The 11,364-nt window shown below is 39.4% G+C and overlaps 1 protein-coding gene across 20 annotated transcripts in view; it reads right to left on the reverse strand.

Moving 5' to 3' along the window:
- The window catches only part of ANKRD26 (ankyrin repeat domain containing 26), a 124,074-nt gene extending 113,202 nt beyond the window's left edge, over nt 1-10,872 (reverse strand). For 11 of the 20 annotated variants that reach the window (XM_048219390.2, XM_048219384.2, XM_057304639.1 and 8 more), the window contains exons 1-6: nt 10,437-10,847; nt 8,640-8,754; nt 8,307-8,480; nt 6,154-6,260; nt 4,528-4,665; nt 2,780-2,868 (exon numbers count right to left, since the gene is read on the reverse strand). In XM_048219390.2, coding sequence (XP_048075347.2) covers nt 2,780-2,868; nt 4,528-4,665; nt 6,154-6,260; nt 8,307-8,480; nt 8,640-8,754; nt 10,437-10,678 — 865 coding nt within the window. In that variant the 5' untranslated portion in view covers nt 10,679-10,847. Of the gene's footprint in view, nt 1-2,779; nt 2,869-4,527; nt 4,666-6,153; nt 6,261-8,306; nt 8,481-8,639; nt 8,755-10,436 lie in introns of those variants that run through there. The other 9 variants (XM_048219393.2, XM_057304640.1, XM_048219391.2 and 6 more) reach the window with 3 other exon arrangements.
- Between the last annotated feature and the right edge of the window lie 492 nt (nt 10,873-11,364).

Here is an 11,364-nt window from a genome sequence, read left to right on the forward strand (position 1 = left end):
CCTTCCAGTCACTGGATATTCTCATGTGAGAATATGCCTGGAGCTGTTGCTAATTAGCCAATCAGGAAAGGAGACATAAAATACTGCCAACCTCAAAGCTGAAAAAGATACAACTGGGATCCTGATGACATCACTACATCATCAAAACAACTCTGGTTCCTATTTTTTTTTAGTCACTGTTTTGTTTCAGGTTTTTTAGATTTATTTATTTTATTTATTTATTTGAGAGAGAGAGAGAGAGAGAGAAAGCGTGCAAGAGAGAATGCATGAATGGGGGAAAGGGCAGAGGAAGAGAATCTTCAAGCAGACTCCATGCTGAGCACAGAGCCCAACGTGATGTGGGGCTTTATCTCATGACCCATGAGACTGTGACCTGAGCTAAAACCAAAAGTCAACATTTAGCTGACTAAGCCACCCAGGTGCCCCATTTTAGTCACTATTACAAGTCACCTACTATTTGCAGCTAAGAGCATTCTACCTAATTTCCCAAGGTCTACAGGGTAAGATCTACTCCTTTCCATAGTACCAAAAAACTTTCATAAGCTTGCCTTAGCTAAGTATTCACCTCATTCCAACCATTCCCATAGCACACTTTTAATACTAGCAAAACTGAACTGCTCATAAATCTTGCAAAGTTCACTCGTACATCTTAGCCTTTGCACTGCTGTTCCCTCGGCAAAACATGTAATCCTGATGGATGTTCCTCCTGCCAAACATCGTCTTTCTGCCTCTTTACCTGGCAAACTTACTACTCAGTCTGCATACTTACCTTAAATTCTACCCACTCTCCTAAAACTCTAATTCCTCATGTGGACTTACAGTATCTGGAACATATTAAATAGCACTAAAAAAAATAACAATGATAATTATAAGCACTAGGGGACTCTGGCACATAGTAAGCGCTGAATAAAGTAAATAATAAAAATTACAACGGTAATAACAAACTCCTGGAGGGCGGGGAGTGTGTTTTTTGAATGTTTGTATTCTACAACATCGGAATAACACTTAGGAGCTAAAAGACACTTGATAGCTATTTGTTAAGTGAACAAATGAAAATGAGTAAATTGCAAAACCAAACCAACCTACAGAATTTCTTTAACTAAAGGCTACTAAGTTAAAGATTTCTTCATACATTTCAGATTGTACAATGCACTAGGTGACACACCCAGGGAGCAATGGTAGCATTTTAGTTATTGCGAACCATTTTTGTGCTTTTATTATAATCCGTTGAGCCTCAGTTGCCCCATTTGAATATTTATTATGCTAATGTTTTGACTAATGGCAACAGAGTGTCTTGTTCTAACAAAATTACGGTATCGTGACAATTATGTAACAAACAGCAGAAAACATTGTTCTAATGAAGTCACCATCCCATTCTGTTTCACTTATGAGAAATGAAGTTGTTAATGGTGAGATCTTCTTGACACAACAATACGTAAAACAACCTATGCTTCTCAACAAGGCATTTCTTTTCTGACTTCTGTACCATAGACAGTTACCTTAAAAACACACACACCCACACAAAAACAGTCTCATTGGTATTGCTACACACTAGCTAAGTTTTGCAGTTCTTATTGTTTGCCATTTGTTTACAGTACCAGGATGGTACTGTGGAGTTCCCAGTTTGAAGGATAGCTCCTTTTTTAATGAGACAAATCACTAGGTCGTAATATTTACTAGATGCAATCCACTTGTAAAAATTAAAAGATCCATTTTCATAACAAGTTCAATCTGTTATAATATGCTTATAGAGGAAACATAAAACATACTAACTTAAAAATCTCTTTTTCTTATTTACACAAGATATCATATGGGATTTTAGGGGTCATAACTAAAATAATGAATTTCTTTTCAGACAATACTGCCTCATATTTTAAATTACCTACAATTGACTTCTTTTTTTTGTTCACATTGAGGTACTTTATTTTATGTTTTTTTATTATGTCCAGTTAGCCAGCATATAGCACATCGTAAGTTTTTGATGCAGTGTTCAGCAATTCATTAGTTGTGTATAACACCCAGTGCTCATCACTACACAAGCCCTCCTTAATACTCATCACCCACCCTCCTTCCTTCTGTACCCCTCAGTTTGTTTTCTGGAGTCCAGTCTCTCTCATGGTTTGTCTCCCTCTCTGATTTCTTTCCATCGTTCATGACAGTAAAACCTACAATTAATTTCTTAAATAATTCTGAATACTAGACTATTTTTTTAAAGATTTTATTTATTTATTTGACAGAGGTAGAGACAGCCAGCGAGAGAGGGAACACAAGCAGGGGGAGTGGGAGAGGAAGAAGCAGGCTCCCAGCAGAAGAGCCTGACGTGGGGCTCGATCCCAGAACGCGGGGATCACGCCCTGAGCCAAAGGCAGACGCTTAACGACTGAGCCACCCAGGCGCCCCTGAATACTACACTATTAAGAAAGAAAAAAAAATAGGGGCGCTTGGGTGGCTCAGTTGGTTAAGCAACTGCCTTCAGCTCAGGTCATGATCCGTGGACCCTGGGATCAAGTCCCACATCAGGCTCCCTCCTCCGCGGGTTTCCTGCTTCTCCCCCTCCCTCTGCCTGCCACTCCCCCTGCTTGTGCTCTCTCTCTGTCAAATAAATAAAATCATTTAATAAATAAATAAATAAAATACATATGCAATTTACACATTGGGTTTTTTTGTTTTTTTGTTGTTTTTTTTGTTTGTTTGTTTGCTCTTTCATTATCAAACCTTCCTTGCTCTGATTTCATCTATGTTAGGACCACCAAAAGTAATTCACTCTGAAAAGTCTTACCTGGGTTGCTATTTTGCGAACAATTTTTATTTTGCGAACAATTTTTAGGTCTTATTGCTTCTCTATGTTCGGCAATTAGCTGGCGACTGCTACGTATAAAAAAGGGTGATAAACAATGTTACTATTTTAATACTGATATGAAAAACATTTACCAAATATATCATATTCATATGAGTATTTCAAATAATATCAGAGCTAATATCAAAACTTAAATTACCCCATATACTTCAAATTTGTAAGTTCTATAAACTTTTTATCAAGTATGTAATTAAAGGAGAAAAAAGTAAGGTGAACCAGTCATGAGTTGACAGCATTATGGCTTAGTAAATTTGAGTTAGCTTGCCATAATGGAATGTCTTGAATTCAGAAGTCCTAACCCTATAACCAATAGTTATTTGTTCTCGGACAAGCCACTTCTCTTTGGCTCAAAGTCTTCCTGTATAAAACAGGCATCTCACTGCCTTATTTACAAGGTTGTTAAGAGGATTTAATGAAATATTATACCCAAAGCATGGCCTCTTGGGAAACGTGAGGCCCGCTACTCTGGGAAGGGCAATATGAGACCTTTCATCACCTAGTAAGAAAAGGCACTCCACAGGATTTAAAGCAGGCTTGGGATATAGGTCTAGTAACAAAGGAGAAAGGAAAGTCCAGTCTCTTCCTGCAGCATTCTTTGAACCTCTTTCACAGCTTAGAATGGTCCCAACTATCATCTGCTAGCAGAAAAGACAAGCAAAATCCTCAAAGGGTAATTCATCATGAAGGTCTGGGCTAACATATGGGCTTCATGTTAAGGTTTTGGGGTGTGAAGGGAAGGGTGTGTGTGGCTAAAGCCAGGAGGCCCAGCTGCCAGAACAGGTTGCTAGTGCTTTGGAACAGCAGCTGAGCATATAAGCATACATAGTAAACTAAAAAAAGTCGGAACTTTGAAGTCTAACTGTGGATCACCATGAACACTGAGGAATGTGGATCATGCCCTTGCTGGGAGCAAAGGTCAATCCTGACCCAACTACAGAATCAGTTTCAATAGCAATGCTGCATCCAAAGACTCAGAGGAAACAAGGGAACGATAATAATGTCCTTTTTTCCCTCCAAATGACCTGTGAAAGAGGATGGTCTCTTTGGTCTTAGGGAACTCCTTAGGTTCTCGGAAAATTCAAGGGGGAAGTATAGGAGATAGCCCTCAAGGGAAAGTATAGGGTTTTCTACTACACTGAACATCTCAAGACCCAAGTAACTAGTTAGAAAAAACAAAGATGTTGGGGTGTCTGGGTGGCTCAGTCAGTTAAGCGTCTGCCTTCAGCTCAGGTCACAGATCAAGCCCCACGTCAGGCTCCCTGCTCAGCAGGGAATCTGCTTCTCCCTCTGTCCCTCACCCACCCATACGCTCTCTCAAATAAATAAATAAAATCTACAAAAAGAAAGAAAAGAAGAAAAAGAAAAGAGAAAAAACAGAGATGTAATATTATTTGTACCCCATGCATAACGGTTGTACTTGCAATGAAACAGGAACATTTAGGATCCCTAAGGATAAAGGTCTCAATAGTCCTGAGATAAAGAATTGTGTACCCATTGATACTTCTAACTAGTCTAGCCTTTTTCTTGGTTTCTGGCAAATGACGTGGGCCAACTCTGTGCCATCCCAAAAGTGCCTGAATCAAACTATGAACTCTCATGTTACGTAAGAACTAACAGTTAAATTATTTGAAACTTCAGTTTAGTAATAACATTTTAATGTAAACACTTACACATTAAAACCACTAACAGTAGCATATTCTTCTGCAGTCCATCCACATTCATCTTCAAAAAAGATATTAATACCTTCCTGAAGAAGAAGCTTGACTATATCTGTAGATTCATAAGTTACAGCAAGCATGAGGGCTGTTCTAAAATGACAGAGAGATAACTTCACCCTTAGGAACTTAAGAGTTATTTAAACAGCTAATTTGATATACTTTATCAGGTTAATATCTTGCCTGCCAGTACAGAATTAACTATTAACATTTTCAAGTGTTCACCTTTGTAAATTACCTCCATGGCTAAAATGAAAGGACAAAAAAGAGCCTCTTGTCCCACTGGGGTATGACAGGAGTTGCTATTTTAAAGTCCTTTGATGAATAAAAAACTATGCTGAGGTCACTTATCTGAATAGGTGAAGATTTTAAAAAAGAACTCCCCATTTCTTTCTTAATCTGATACAGTGAACTTCCAAGTCATCTAGAGGCCAGGTCTGTATAAAACCTATTTGTGTGGGCACCTGGGTGGCTCAGGCATTGAAGTGTCTGCCTTCAGCTCAGTCATGATCTCGGGGTCTTGGGACAGAGCCCCACGTCTGGCTCCCTGCTCTAGCCCCTCCCCCTACTCATGCTCTCTCTCTCTCTCTCAAATAAATAAAATCTTTAAAAGTAAAAAAATAAAAAAGCTATATGCAGGTTTAAAATAACAGTGTTCATAGTAACGGTAATAAAATAGTCACAATTGCAGTTAATGATGCTAGGATAAGCATGTGGTAGGCACTTAATTAAATGCTATCTATACAAAATATTATTTACACACAACCACCCTTGAAGGATATATTATTATCCTCCTTTTCTTATCAGGAAATATATCTGGTGATGATAAGTAATGTTTCCAAAGTCACACACCCAGCAAGTAGGAAAGCTAGGAATTAAACCTACTCCTGTGTCAGTCTAAAGCCCATCTCTTTTCTCTTTATCACCTGCCTATGATTTGTCCTCATTAAAGGAAAAGTCTATTCAATTAAAGTTATCTTTCGTCCTTCTACCCTTACCAATGAAAACAAAAAAAAAATATACTGAACGTGAAAAAAAGGATGATGAGCCCATAGTATCTGGTAACAGTAGTTAATAATTACTCAGGGTTCATCTAATATCAATGTTCTTAAAAAAAAAAAGCAATTTAAAACAAAGAGTCATCCAAAAGACAAAACTCCTATTTATGCTAATATGCATCTTTTAAGGAAAATATATATGAAGTAGAAGTTTCAAAAAATAGTATAAAAGGGTTAAGTACTTCAAAATTGTATCATAAGTAAAATAAAAGTTAGGAGTCCACACTTTATAAAGCTAATAAAATATGAAACCCTTTAAGCTAATATAAAATCATATATAAAAAAAAGACCGCAAATGACATCAGTTAATAATATGAAGGAATATAAATTCTGCCATATACTGTTCTTCATGTTGCCCCATCAGAATAATTGCTTTCTGCCTAACCAATGACATGTTGACATTTTTCACTATATAATTATAAATTAATCCTCTTCTTATTAAGTTAATCTTTCTGACTTGAGTAATTGTTACCAATCTAGAACAATATACGGTTTAAAAAAAAATAACCCAAAACTACTGTACCTCTTCCATCTATCAATTGCATGTATGTTTGCTCCTCTTTCCATTAAAAACTCTACTATTTGCTGTTTGTTTTCAGCTACAGCGAGTAAAAATGGTGTGAGGTCATCCTGTAAAAGTGCAAAAACAATTTATAATTTACAAAAGTACATATTTCCATACTGAATTTTAAAACTTATAAAGGATCCTCTAGACTTAAACATATAACATAGAAAGTACTCTCACCCCTCTGTGCTTTCACCAGCTCCTCCTCCTCTTTAAAATACCCCTTCTCAGGTGGCCTGGGTGGCCCAGTTGGTTAAACATCTGCCTTGGGCTCAGGTCGGCTCAGGTCATGATCCCAAGGTCCTGGGATCCAGCCCCAAGTCAGGCTCCCTGCTCAGAGGGAAGTCAGCTTCTCCCTCTCTCTCTGCCCCACCCCTCTGCTCCTGCTCTCTCTCCCACTCTCTCTCTCTCAAATAAATAAAATCTTCTTTAAAAAATAAATTAAATTAAATTAAATTAAATTAAATTAAATTAAATAGTCCTCCTCCACCTCTTCAACAGCTTCACTGCAGTCATCCTCCAAAACTCACTTCAAACATTGACTGGTTCCAAGAATCTTGGCTTCTATCACAGTACTTCTCATGGTATACTCTAGTTATTTTATTGCACCCCATCTAAACAGAGAGCTTCTTGAGGAAAGGGATTATTTTTTATCTCTGTATCTCCAAACTCTAAAACATAGCAGTAAATGTTTTAAGTATTGTTATTGAGTTAACAACCTAAATGATTATCTCTGAAGTAGTGTTTCTTGAATTATATTCCAAAGAACATATTCTTTCCTGGAAGGTAAGTACTGTGCCCCAATAGAAAGATTCAATGATCATCTATGTTTGAGAAATATTACAAAACTGCACTACATACCTACCGCAAAAGAAATCCATTTAAATTTGCTTATCCCCATTTGACAATACTTTTTTGTGGCAAACATTAACATTTGAGAAATTAGAGTTTCAGGGATATAGTTTTGGGAGCTTTTCAATGAAGATGTAGGTTTTCTCCAGGTTATACAAACGTGCTTGATTCTCTTCTATCAATGGTATCAGGATCCCAGATGTCAACATAAAGCTCCAAATGGGTCACTAAGGAGATGGACTCTGAATTAAAAGAGAGCTTTTGGGGCACCTGGGTGGCTCAGTCAGTGAAGCATCTGCCTTTGGCTCAGGTCATGATCCAAGGGTCCTGGGATCCAGACCCGCATCAGGCTCCCCTGCTTCTCTCTCTCCCTCTCCCTCTGCCCTTCCTCCCTACTCATGTTTGTTCTCTCTCCTTCATGCTCTCTCTCAAAGAAATAAAATCTTTATAAAAAATACATCATCAAAGTGAAATCTTAGACAGTTATTTCAAAATATTTTCATTCAGGGCATGTTCAAGCTTCCAAATATGAAAAATTGACCTACCTAGGTCAACCAACAGTGTTTCTGTAAGAGCAGTGGTAGAAGGTAATGCATGTCATAGAAACAGCAGGTGGACTGGTAAGCGTGGTTATCAACTACTCCCCATGTACAGCTACCATTCCACTGAGGAGTTACACAAGGCTGAGCAGGAACTACTCACTGAAATGGGAGAGCCCAGTGTGCTACATGGTGGGCAGAGTAGCTGTGAGCACAAGGACATGCCCCTATAGGATGTCATGACCTGATCCCCTTGCTCTCATCTTCAGAGCCTTCACCTGCTGCTTTCTCCTCCTACACGCACTCACCGAAGTTACCCCGCTGGGTCACAGTCTCCCACCCATCCGCAGCAGCACCCATTTCCTAAGCCCCTGCACAGTACCCAGCCTCCACCATCACCTCCCTTCCCTCTAGCCCTTCAATCCTTTGTGAGCTCTGAGCCCACCATCCACTCCCAAGCGCTAATGGGAAGATTTCGTTCTGGGGTGGAAGGGTGGCTGGGAGACAGAACTTTGCCCTTTCCGTGGGCATTACCTTTCTCTAGCCCTCCCTGCCCTGGCTTTGGAGTTGTTTCCATGATGACAGAACTTGATGTATAGAATTCAGTATATATATTATATATATGAATAAATATGTAAATAAAATGTTTTGTGGCTAAAAACATTTATATATACATATATATATAATTTCAAATACTTTGTAAATAACGTTGATCTGTACCTTGTTTCTTCCTTCAATATCTGCATTATGTAGAAGCAGCTTCTCTACTATTGAGACGTTCTGACCAACGGCAGCATAGTGGAGAGCAGTATTGCCATTACCGTCAGTAAGATTTGGATCAGCACCATGTTCTAAAAGGATGGTTACACAGCTCTCTTCTTGGCACTGCACGGCCTGTCAGTATTATACCAATAAAAAGAGTGTAAATTCTGAGAACTTAAAGTAAACATTCCACAAATTTCACCAATTAGTTATGTTTAAATGCAATAAATTTTCATTCTGAGTATTTAAATCAAATCCATCTCAGGCAGACACAGCAGCTATACCATATACCTTCATTAGTGGGGTCCTAGCTTCTTTATCATAGAGGTTAAGTTGGCATTTCCTCTCTACTAGAAGACTCACCACGTCTGGATGGCCATTGGCACAGGCCAAATGGAGAGCAGTCCTATGAAAGTGAAAGAACTTTTTAGGAAATTACAGTGCACTATTTCAAAGCACGCAATTAATTCATGTAATTGTAAACGTGAAATAGCATCTTATTCCTATGACTCCAAAACAAAGACTTAGTTTTCTTTTGAAGAAAGGACAATATTTATTAGTGATTATTCACCACACTAACAAAAGAGCAGCCTCTCTGATTAGGTAGAACATGACCTCAGGATTCAGCTCAACTTGGGTTTGAATCCTACTTTAATTCTGTCACTTCATAGTTATCGCTTAGCCTTATCCTCAATTTCCTCATCAACAAAATGGGGATAAGGACAGTTATCTCAGGTTCCCTGCCCAGCTCAGTTTGAAGATCATGTGACTCTTGATCTTGAGGGTCGTGACTTTGAGCCCCATGTTGGGTATAGAGATTACTAAAAAATAATAATAATAACCAAATAAAATACTAAAAATACTAAAAAATAATAATAAATAAATAAAATAAAGAGTAGTTATCTCATCTATGCAAAGTGTTTAGAACAGTTCCTACCACAAATAGCGTCTCAAAAATTGTTACATAATATTATGATAACTATTACCGTTACTACTACTATACAAAGACAACACTCCAATTAGGTACAGTGATACAATTATGTCTACTTTGCAGATACGTCTTAAGGATTCCCAAGAATACTATATTTCAGTGATTCCAAGACGCTCATTTTGTCACCTTTTAATATCTCTGACATTAGAATGCAATTTATAATTCAAAATGTCTTACAAGTATAATTGGCAGAATTTTTTAAAATTTCTTATTGGTACATAAAATAGTGGGGCATCATACAATCTATGGTGCCTTACATTAAATGAAATAATGATATATACAAGAGGTCTATTGCAGTTCTAGTCATATGGTTGGCATTTAAATGAATTTTAGTTCTTGAAAGCATTACGGGAAAAGAGGACTAAAATAATGATTTTTTAAAATTAATTCTTACTCTGATTTTTAATAAACTTTAAGCCAAAGGAAACTCAGGATTCAAATATACAGGGACAACTCATTTTATTAAATATTTAGATTTACAGATCATATGAAAATCAAGTATTACCAATTATCAATATTAGTATTTAATACTATTATAAATATCAAAAGGGCAGTTACAGGTTAGTTTTTACAATTTCCTATCTTCAGAAACGTTTTCGTTTGAAAGGAAGGAGGCACAGTTTCAACTGAGATTAAGTTGTAATACTTCAATTTAAAATTTCTCATGTTAGGGGCACCTGGGTGGCTCAGTTCGCTGAGTGTCCGACTTGGTTTTGGCTCAGGTCCTGATCTATTATGGAATAGATCTTTTTTATAACATTATCATATAAAAAGATGTCCATTAAAAATAAAATACACACTTAATTTCTTTTCTGTTACTACTGAACTTTGGTTAAATCACGCCAAAACTGTCTGTAAAGTAGACCATACGGGGAATTATGAGTGGGTCCAAAGGCAGCCGAAGATTCTGTTTTGTTGCTCAGACAGCCTGGGCGCTAGACCCCATGCTGCCGGGCCTCAGGAGCAAAGACGCCAAGCGCCCTCGGTGACAGGAGGGCTCGGCTCCACAGGCTGGGCCCCGGAAAGTGCGCGCTTCTCGCGGTCCGCCCCACCTCCTCCCCGCAGTCTCAGGCCGCCGGCCTCCAAATCCCTATTACCTGTGCATTTTATCTCGATCGTTTATGCCGTTTTTCCTGAGCACCAGAATATGATGCATTTTCGCTACGTCGCCCAGGCAGGCAGCTCTGTGGATCTTTTTGAGATCTTTGTCTCGGATGTTGTACCCCTGCTGGGAGTTGCGGGCCACAGTTCTCTTATCACGCCGGAGGCCGAAGCCATCCCTCAGCGAGCTGGTAATGGGCACGGACGACTTACCCCTGAAGCTAAAATACTTCTTCATTGCAAAGCCCAGAAGCTTTACAAACACTTCACCTTCCGCTGGGCTTTTCGCTGCCTCTAGAGCCCAACACTAGTGCGAGAGATAAGGTAAACTGACCTCACTACTACATCACAGTAGCAAAGCTCCGGGGTTTGGAATCTTTGAGCGCAGAACAACTGTAACCAGGCAATGACGCTAAACACAAATGCGCTTGCGCACTTCAGAGGTGGGCGTCGCTGCGCGAGCGCACAGAGGACTGGCGACCAACGGTGCCCAAAGCGCATGTGCGAGGCCCAAGCCTCTCAAATCTCAGCGATTGCCTGGGAGCCGGGCTGGGTTCCCTTCAAACGCTGGTGGGAGTTGGCTGAGCGTTTCTGCACATTTCCGGAAGTTAGACTCGCCGGTGTGGAAAAGCAGTCTGTAAACTACTTGGGGCTAGAGTGCATGAATCTTCAGGATGCTGAATGCCTCGTCCTCCAGAAAACTTCCTAAAACAAACTCTCCCTCAGTTTACTCCTCTTCCATACCCCTCTGGGCGCTAGCCGGTCTCCATGGAGTTGAGTAGATGCAGCAATAGGCGTTTCCAGGGGCTCCTGGGTGGCTCAGTTGGTTGGGCATCTGCCTTCCCCGGGCATGAACCCGGGGTCCTGGAATCAAGGCCGCGTCGGGCTCGCGGTGCAGCGGGGTCATGCTTCTCCCTTTCCCTC

The sequence above is a fragment of the Ursus arctos genome, unplaced genomic scaffold (genome assembly GCF_023065955.2).
Source record: "Ursus arctos isolate Adak ecotype North America unplaced genomic scaffold, UrsArc2.0 scaffold_30, whole genome shotgun sequence".
NCBI classification, from domain to species: domain Eukaryota; kingdom Metazoa; phylum Chordata; class Mammalia; order Carnivora; family Ursidae; genus Ursus; species Ursus arctos.